The 9,856-nt window shown below is 51.0% G+C and overlaps 1 protein-coding gene across 1 annotated transcript; it reads right to left on the bottom strand.

The window, feature by feature from the left end:
• Window positions 1–985: 985 nt before the first annotated feature.
• LOC125595925 (meiosis-specific protein ASY2-like) lies at window positions 986–4,836 on the bottom strand. The gene is made up of 4 exons (XM_048771305.1): window positions 4,023–4,836; window positions 3,809–3,943; window positions 2,836–3,737; window positions 986–2,762 (listed from the first exon to the last, which is right to left on the bottom strand). The coding sequence occupies exons 1-4, from the start codon at window positions 4,834–4,836 to the stop codon at window positions 2,034–2,036; spliced, it is 2,580 nt and encodes an 859-aa protein (XP_048627262.1). The 3' UTR covers window positions 986–2,033.
• Window positions 4,837–9,856: the final 5,020 nt, after the last annotated feature.

Genomic DNA, 9,856 nt, shown 5'->3' with positions numbered 1-9,856 from the left:
CCTTACCCATTCATGCGATGGGGGATGGATATCATCGGACCAATGCCGAATTCTCGCCAACGTCGCTTCGTGCTGGTATTGACCGACTATTTCACCAAATGGATTGAAGCAGAAGCCTTCGCTCAGGTTACAGAGAAGGAGGTTCGCGGCTTTGTTTGGAAGAACATTATCTGTCGCCACGGCCTACCATACGAGATCGTGACGGACAACGGATCACAGTTTATGGCCGGAAACTTTAAAGATTTCTGCAACAAGTGGAACATCCGACTAAGCCCTTCAACGCCGAGATATCCTCAAGGAAACGGACAAGCAGAATCCTCGATTAAGATCATCATCGACGGAATCAAGAAGCGCCTCGATCTCAAAAAGGGACATTGGGCCGATGAACTCGACGGCGTGCTCTGGTCGCACCGGACAACCCCCCGAGGAGCGACAAAATCGACTCCTTTTTCACTCGCTTACGGGATGGAGGCGATGGCTCCGGCCGAGGTCAATGTAACGAGTCTCCGCCGGTCTAAGATGCCTCAGCACGTTGAGCTTAACCAAGAGATGCTGCTAGATGCCCTCGATGGGCTAGAAGAGAAGCGCGACCAAGCCTTACTTCGGATCCAGAATTACCAAAACCAAATCGAGAGCTATTACAACAAGAAGGTCCGCTCGCGTCCTCTCGAGCTCGGTGATCTGGTCATGAGAAAAGTCTTCGAGAACACCAAAGAGCCCAACGCTGGAAAACTAGGCGCGAATTGGGAAGGACCATATAAAATCACTCGAGTCGTCAAACCAGGAGTATATCGACTCGAGACTTCCCGCGGAGAGGCAGTCCCACGAGCTTGGAACTCCATGCATCTTCGCCGTTTTTACTCATAAAATGAGTAACTTTTCAGAGCGAGCAAAATGATCTACATCACCTTTTTGCTCGCGCCAAAAAAAAAAAAAAAAAAAAAAAAAAAAAAAAAAAAAAAAACCGAGCAGATGCACCCTACGGTCACTTCTACTCGCCCGAGTAAATGACTACCAAGTCACTTTTACTCGGACTAAAACGAACTACGAAAGGCTTGATCCTCCTCGGAGGTACGTAGGCATCCCCTCTACGGGGTCCAGCCCCAACCACCCAAAACAAAAAAAAAGTTTTATTCATCTCGTTCCTCTCACGAGCAAACGATGCCAGCCCCTTAACTCGAAAAGCGGCGCACGGGCACTCGCCCAAATTAATCGAACGTATCCTGATCAGATATCGAACGAAGGGAAAAACAGAGTCACCGATGATGTAAATCATTGACCAAATTCACGAAGTGGAATTTCGGATCTTATCGCAAATCGAAAAATAATGAGTTGGCCGACCAAATTTTCTCGATTACGGCGTAGCATTCAGATACCTTTCCCTCGGAAACTTATCAAAAAGAAAATTCTTGTCTTAACTCTTTCCCGACTTATCACAAGAAAGAATAGTGGGATTGAGTTAGCGAGCAACGAATAATTTCATAATCAACTAAGACGTTAGCGGTTATCCGTAACACACTTAAAGGAAAAAACACTTGGTAATCATTCAAAGTTTTAAAGAAAAAGGGGCAAAGGAAACCTTCCGAGTACTTAAACAACAACAGAGATAAGTTCAAAGGCTTCAAGGAGCCGAAATAGAAAAATTTTACAACAGATGACGACAGACATCAATCAACCACGGGAGGATCCTCGTTGCCACGGCCATCTCCTTCTCCGGGACCCGAGACACGACCAAATTTGGTTGGGGCTGGCGCAGTCGCGTCTGCAGTAGGCATCCCCGCAAGAGCATCATCACCTTTCTCCGGGTCCTCTGACGACGAAGCAGATGAGCTGGCGTTCTTCGATGCCTTAGCAGGGGAATCCGTTAGCACGATAGTCGGCACGGCTCCGTCCTTCAGAACAACCGCTCCTGCTGATGCCTGCTTCGCAGGGTCAATGTCTTGGTCGGTGGGCTGGTTGGAGGATACAGCAGTTTGAGCGGGCTTCTCCACCGGATCTTCAGGACGAAGAGGAGTACGCAGAGCAATAGCGGCCTATGAATCGATCAAATCAATATTTGACCCAAACGGATCAAGCTGACGCCAAATTTCCTCGATCAAAAATCGAGACTCCAACACTAGCGGAGAAAGGCGAAGATCTTCCGCCGGAATCTCCTTTACCTCCAAACGCTCTGCTTCTTCCTCGTAGTGCTTCTCTTGCCCGATGAAGAAGTCAATGGTTTCCTGCGGGATCTCAACACCAGAGGCCTTGATCTGCTCGAGACATTTCCTCGTCCCGAAGGCTTGACTATAGAGACACCGAGCATCGTCGTATTTGTCCCTTTTGTCCTCACGAAGGGAAATCCTGTGAAAGCGTTTCTCGGCTTTAGCGATCATGGCAATCAGCACGCGAACCCTCTCGTGCGTGACCTCGTACTTACGAGATTTCCGAAGCCTGTCCATCTCCTCGGAATGCCTTAGCAATTCCGCAGCCATTTTTGCCTCTAGATCAGCCTTTTCCTTCCGCTGCTTATCCACCATGAACTCGAGATTGTTCATCGCCTCCTTACACATCTGCAGTTCAGCCGCGTCAGATGTTCGCGTCTCGTCAAACGCTTTCCTGAGAGATTTCTCCCGAGCAATGGCTTCAGCCTTTTCCCGCGAAGACACCCGAAGAGCCTCCTCCGTTTTCTTCTTGGCTTCTTCGCTCTCACGGGTCTGCTCTCTAGCCCGCCTGAGGGCTGTGTCATACTTCCCGACCAGAACATTCCAGTCGCCGTGGCTCTGATCAAAACACAAAAAGACTTAGCCAAAATAATTTAAGGTTCGGAAAAGAAGGGAACGAACAACCGCTTACCTTTACAGACGAGCAAGAGGCGTGCTCATACTCATCTTTGAAGATGAGATCTCCCACCGAAGGGAGTTGATCGGGACCGCCTTTGACCAACCGTAACAGGCGAGCACAGTCTTCCGGGTAGCAAGCCAGCGGAAGTTCACGGTTAAACTCGAATCTGAACCCATCTGCCGGGGTTTCCTTAGGGCGACCGGATACTCGGGTCTCAGATCCTTCCGTGACATGAGCAGGGGACTCATTCCTCAAACGGTCCCGCTGTCCTCCCGAAGTCGATGTTCCCCTCGGAACCTCAGTGGAACGCAGATCACCGGCTAAGGCTCCACGGGATACCTCCTCGGTGACTTGACTCTCCCGTCTCCGTCGGCGGAGGGCGATGGTCTCGTTCTCATCATCCTCCGAGGTCCCAACCTCGGGGATAGCTTCAGGAACCAGAGCCTGAAGTTCCTCTTCGCAGACCGAGGATGAGCGGGGCGGAGCCGTTTCTTTCTTCTTCATCTTCTTCTTCTTGGGAATATCTTCAGAAGGCGGGTCCCCGGCTTTCCTTTTCTTCCCCCCTTTCTTAGAAGAACCATCCGCACCAGGATGTTCCGGCTCGGAGGAATCCTTCGGACCCCCGGCACTTTTCTTGCTCTTCTTCGAGCTTTTACCCTGCGAGGAGCCGCCAGTACGCGCCTGCTCAGTGGCAATTGGAGTCGCCTCTACGACCTCCAGTCCCGAAGGACCAACCCTGTTCTCAGAAGCGCCTCGCTTGGCTCCGACCTTCCCGGCTACAATAAGACTAAGGTCTGGTAGTTGCTTCATCGTTTTAGCTCGGTTGATCTCCTTCTGCTCGGCTCTCGTAAAAAGGGATAATCTCTTCGATGTCGATTGGTTAATATGAGGATGCGGTTCCGAGATCCAGCTCTCTGCAAAAGGAGAAATCCTTAATAGACATCGTTCATTTACTCGAGAACATGGAAAGGTAGTGGAGACTTACGGTTGGCAATCCGGTCTACAGATCTCTGAATTCTCTCTCGAGTAAAATCCTCCCAGTGATCTTGCTTCTGCAACGCAACAATTCGAGCGCTCTCCCTCCAATCCTCGGGGTACGTGGCGAGATTCGGGTGACCAACTAAAAAAAAAAAAGGGAAGAAAAAACATACGTTAGACGAGCACACGCTACAATCATCACGAAAGGCAGTGTGCAGTACCCATCTCCGCATTCCAAAGAACGCGATAACCAGACTTCGGAGGTTCCTCGAACGCTGACCTGTTCGACTTCACATAGAAGTACGAACGTTGCCAATCCGAGGTTTTGGTCGGATACCCCGTAACCACGTTGTAGTTTGGGCGCATCCTCGTCGAGACGAGCCCATCATCGGAAATTGAAACCGAGGTCAATTCTTCAAACGACCTCACACTCATCGACGTCGCCGCCTCGGCCGCAATTACCGATAGAACGACCATCAGCCGAAGAGACCCGTTCATCAGCTGGCTTAAAGCGACTCCTCTGCGGAACGCATAAGTCGTGACGATTCGAGGAATCGGGAACCACAGCTTTGTGTCATTCCGGAAATATGACTCGTAGATGCACTGATACCCCTTTGGGGGCGACCAAGGCCTCTGATCCCGCTTTGGGATGATGAACGAGACCCCGTGTGCATTGAGATCTCGGAGAATAGCCTCCACCGACTCCACGGTGGACTTCGTCCTCTCGACGTTGGACCAATCTTGTCCATCGACGACCGAAGGTCGAATTCTCCAAACCTCCAGTGGGCTCTCCTCGGCGAAGATGTTCCCAGGGTAGTAGCTGATCGGAACAATCGAGGCGTCGACCGCTTCTTGACCGTCGTCGTCACCCCGGAACTGTTCTCTTGCTTCCGAGACCAAAAGACGCTGCGCTAAATCCATATTCTCCGTATCCATCATTGCTCCGTGATGGATACTGTCAGGATTCTCAGCAGAATCCCGAGAAGATACCGCCCCCTTTCCTTTTTGCTCTCGCGTCAAACGATGCGACGACATCTCGGATAACCGCAGATCTAAAAATAGAGATAAAGAGAGAGAAGGAGCGTAGAGAGAGAAAGTACCTTTAGCGCTGCGGAGAAAAATGAAAAGAAGTGGAGAGGGGTGCGCTATTTATAGGGAGAGATAAGCGCAGAGATCAAGGCGTCATCATTACGCCTAATAAGGCCTAAGTGGGCCTAAACCCAATTAGGCGCGTGATCGACAGATGCGTCGATCCGTCTTCTCGATCCGTGAGCGTTTAACTCACGATCGCAACGCGTGATAAACAGATGCGTCGATCCATTTCCTCGGTCGAGAAGCGTTGATTAAACGGATTGACTCCACAACGATCAGTCACTTGCTCGGATTGAACCTTTTGTTCTCCGAACTAAAGATATCAAATTCATCGAAGATCGATTGCTCGACCATCAATGAACTGGGGGGGGGGGCTTACTGTTGGGGATGGATTTAACCCATCCACAAAGCCCATCGAACAAAGGGCCCAATCCAGCAGATCGAGTCGACCTCGGCTCGGAAGCCGATTCTCGGGGTATCGGCTTAGCCAGGAAACGCTGTTAGTCGAAGCAGAGAGCAAGCGAAGCGAGGTTGATCGACTAAACGGCTCGGAGCGAGCATCTCATAATCAGGCCCGAAGGGCCGACAAAGCCCAATCAGTAAAAAGAGATTAGGTTAAGGTAATCGAACAGAGTATAAAAGGAGAGGAAAGCAAAGGAGAAAGGCATCGACACTTAGCTACACAAACTTAGCGGCGAGATTAGGGTTTATCATCCGTACAATCATCTCTCTGCTATTTGTACTTTTCCGGTTTAAGCTCTCACGAGCTCCGGCCTGCTTTTACTTTCTCCACCTTTGTAACATCATCTCGAAATCTAATAAACGCCTCTGTTCGACCCATTTTTAGTATTGTTTACTTCACCGAGACCAAACTCACCTTAAACAATCATGTGGGCCTACGCCTTACATAATGCATATGGCGCCTATCCTACTCACCAACCCAAGGTTTATTGTAAGATATCCCACTTAGCCTTTGCGGCTAAAGCCATCCAACCATAGCCAGATCGTCCATAGTCCCGTCTAACCGTCTGGTTAAGATCTAGGTGCGATCGACCAGTTATAAGTCTGGCCCAAAGGCTCACGGACCTTCTTACCTGATCCGACCCAAAGCATGGATCCATACCAGAGAGTAAAGCCCAAGACCAAACCGGATTTCCTTGCAACCAATCAGACCTTGCGACACAACACTCCGGTTAAACTAACCGTCCGTCTGTTCGACTATGCAGCCGCGGACTGTCCACTTGGTTCGGCCTAAGCCTTGAACCAATGGCACCGTTTGGAACTCACACCCTTTGGGAACTAGTACCCTTTGGACACTCGTGCCTCTTGGCAACTCATGACCCTTGGCATCTCGCACCCATTCAGATGCTCCAACCGTTCGACCTAACCGTCCGAATGGACTGTCTGGTCCGTGCGTGTGTCCGGCCTATGGCCAAAGGACCACGCCTTAACCTACAGAAGTCATGAACCATTTTGACTGTTCAGGGAAGGGTTGCAACCGTTCAGAACAGAACAGAACAGAACCGACCCTATCCAATCGGATCACCTGAGGCCGGTTTAGACCATGCGCGCGCCTAACTCGACGGTTATGGACCGCGACTTCATTACTCAACCAGAACCACGGTTATAAGCAATCCCAACACATCAACAAGGCCACGCCAATGTACAGAAGGAGTAGAAGAAGAATTGGATGAAAAGAATAAGAAGAATAGGACACAATCCAAACGCCCATGGCTAGACCGGTTCAGACTGTCCGATTGTCTTAGCCGATGAGTCGGTGGTTACGCCACTGACCCTATCAGACTGAACCACGGCTTTCGAGTCCTTCTCCAGACCCTTCTCTACGCCTTGGGTATTCATAACACACGGCCTTCTCTCTACTAAACCGTTCTCCTTGCCAGAGATACAAAACCACCACGACCGGCCCTTTTCCGGCCGATCTCTTGGCCAGAACTCTCTCTCTCTCTCTCTACGTTTTTCTCTTCTCTCTGGTTAAACACGAAAGGTTGTGTTGGTTGAGTCCAAGGGACACGTCCCTAGACTTTGGCCGGACATAATCAAACCGCTAGCCTAGACACGGGTCGGTTAGTGGGATGATCCGATTGCACCAAGATTGGGCGGTTAGGACGAACGGTTGAGAATGACCCAAAGGGCACGAGTTGTCAAGAGTCATGAGTGTCCAAGAGGCACGAATGGCCAAAGGGTACATGTTCCAAACGGTGTCTTTCGGGATAGGTTAGGACCGATCCTTATGGATCAGCCTATTGGTTGTTTAGTTAAGACAAGGTCACGGTTTGTCTAAGCCAAGGTAGAGTCGCAAGGTCTGACCGGTTGCTAAGCCTTCCGGATTAGGCTTGAGGCTTACTCGGCCGATTGGATCCAGGCCTAAGGCCGGATCAGGTAAGGGAGTCTGTTGGGCCATTGAGCCGAACTCCATTGGCTGGTCGCACCTAGATTCTATCCGGTTAGACGGATTGGTCTTTGGGGACGATCCGGATCTGTTCGTGTGTTCTGTTTATCTATTCTGGAGGATCTATCTGTTTCTAAGTCAAGGGGTGGTTGGTTGAATGACTTAGGATACGGTAGGTAGGTTCATACTTTTTATGATTATGTTGACTGAGGTTTATCTAAGTTCTAGGAACCAAGCCAAGCATTGTAGAATCAATCCGTTTTATTCTCGGTTATGATTAATGCTTATCTGATTGTGGTTTAAGGAACTAAGGATGGTTCTTGTCAAGCCAAGGAGCCGTGAAGGCTCGGTCAGTGAGAGGCTGTGTAACGTGTGGTTAGATGATGCTAGGGATGAACTAGTGATTGTCTATGAGACTGTTAAGAAGTTGTGTATTGAATCTCATGTTTCTAAGTAATACAAAGTTTATACATTATTATTCCGCTGTGCAATCTATCCCTTTGTTTATGAACCTCATATTCGAATATCACTTAGTAAAGAAAAGACTTAGAATGAATCAGACAAGCAAAGAATTTAATAAGTAAGCATTCGTATCCAGTTGGGTCGAGAGACCAGGAACGAGTCTTACAGGACGTCCGTGGATGTCCGCCAACACACAAAGGACGTCCGTGGCTGTCCGTGTGTGTCCGTCTGTGTCCGTCAGCACACACAGGACGTCTGTGGCTGTCTGTGTGTGTCCGTCTGTGTCCGTCAGCACACATAGAACGTCCGTGGCTGTCCCTCAGTACACATATCAGCACATTGGTCCTTGGACTCAGCACGCTGGCCCTTCCCGTGGACTGTTTGGGTGATTTTATCCCACGTGGGCTGTCTGTTCAGTACACATAGGACGTCCGTGGGTGTCCGCCAGCACACACAGGACGTCCGTGGCTGTTTGTGGCTGTCCGTCAGCACACACATGATGTCCGTGGGTGTCCGTCAGCACACATAGGACGTCTGTGGGTGTTCGTCAGCACACACAGGACGTCTGTGGCTGTACGTGTGTGTCCGTCAGCAGACACAGGACGTTCGTGGCTGTACATGTATGTTCTTGTGTGTCCGTGTGTGTCCGTCAGCACACACATGACATCCGTGGCTGTCCATCAGTACACATATCAGCACGTTGGTCCTTGGACTCCGCACGCTGGCCCTTCTTGTGGACTGTTCGGGTGATTTTGGCCCTCGTGGGCTGTCTGTTCCGTACACACAGGACGTCCGTGGGTGTCCACCAGCACACACATGACATCCGTGGCTGTCCGTGTGTGTCCGTCTGTGTCCGTCTGTGTCCGTCAGCACACACAGGACGTCCGTGGCTGTCCCTCAGTACACATATCAGCACGCTGGCCCTTCCTGTGGACTGTTTGGGTGATTTTGCCCCAAGTGGGCTGTCTGTTCAGTACACACAGGACGTCCATGGGGGTCCGCCAGCACACACAGGACGTCTGGGGTTGTTTGTGGCTGTCCGCCAGCACACACAGGACGTCTGGGGCTGTTTGTGGCTGTCTGTCAGCACACACAGGACGTTCGTGGGTGTCGGTCAGCACACACAGGACGTTCGTGTCTGTCCGTAAGCATACACAGGATGTTCGTGGCTGTACGTGTGTGTCCGTCAGCACACACATGACGTTTGTGGCTGTCCATCAGTACACATATCAGCACGTTGGTCCTTGGACTCTGCACGCTGGCCCTTCCCATGGACTGTTTGGGTGATTTTGGCCCACGTGGCCTATCTGTTCAGTACACAGAGGACGTCCGTGGGTGTTAGCCAGAACACACAGGACGTCCGTGGCGGTCCGTGTGTGTCCGTGTGTGTCCGTAAGCACACACAAGACATACGTGGCTGTCCATCAGTATACATATCAGCACGCTGGTCCTTGGACTCAGCACGCTGGCCGTTCCCAAGGACTATTTGGGTGATTTTGGCCCACGTGGGCTGTCTGTTCAGTACACACAGGACGTCTGTGGGTGTCCGTCAGCACACACAGGACGTCTGTGTGTGTCCGTCAGCACAAACATGATATTCGTGGCTGTGCGTGTGTGTCTGTCAGCACACACATGACGTCTGTGGCTGGCCATCAGTACACATATCAGCACGTTGGTCCTTTGACTCCGCACGCTGACCCTTCCTGTGGACTGTTCGGGTAATTTTGGCCCTCGTGGGCTGTCTGTTCAGTACACACAGGACGTCCGTCGGTGTCCGCCAGCACACACAGGACGTCCATGGCTGTCCGTGTGTGTCTGTCTGTGTCCGTCAGCACACACAGGACGGCCGTGGCTGTCCCTCAGTACACATATCAGCACGTTGGTCCTTGGACTCAGCACGCTGGCCCTTCCCGTGGACTGTTTGGGTGATTTTATCCCAAGTGGGCTGTCTGTTCAGTACACACAGGACGTCCATGGGTGTCCGCCAGCACACACAGGACGTCCGGGGCTGTTTGTGGCTGTCTGTCAGCACACACAGGACATCCGTGTGTGTCCGTGTGTGTCTGTCAGCACACACAGGACGTTCGTGGG

The sequence above is a fragment of the Brassica napus genome, unplaced genomic scaffold (assembly GCF_020379485.1).
Source record: "Brassica napus cultivar Da-Ae unplaced genomic scaffold, Da-Ae ScsIHWf_1099;HRSCAF=1564, whole genome shotgun sequence".
In the NCBI taxonomy this organism is placed as follows: domain Eukaryota; kingdom Viridiplantae; phylum Streptophyta; class Magnoliopsida; order Brassicales; family Brassicaceae; genus Brassica; species Brassica napus.
The sequence above is the reverse complement of the archived record's forward strand: the minus strand, read 5'-3'. Positions and strand labels throughout refer to the sequence as shown.

What these genes read in the sequence shown, in the direction of transcription:
- LOC125595925 (XM_048771305.1), bottom strand. Translation starts at nt 4,836, where the DNA reads ATGTCGTCGCATCGTTTGACGCGAGAGCAAAAAGGAAAGGGGGCGGTA. An exon ending in TCTTTGGAATGCGGAGATGG is followed by an intron (nt 3,944 to 4,022) that starts GTACTGCACACT and finishes TTTTTTTTTTAG; the next exon opens with TTGGTCACCCGAATCTCGCC. An exon ending in CCTCTTGCTCGTCTGTAAAG is followed by an intron (nt 2,763 to 2,835) that starts GTAAGCGGTTGT and finishes TGTTTTGATCAG; the next exon opens with AGCCACGGCGACTGGAATGT.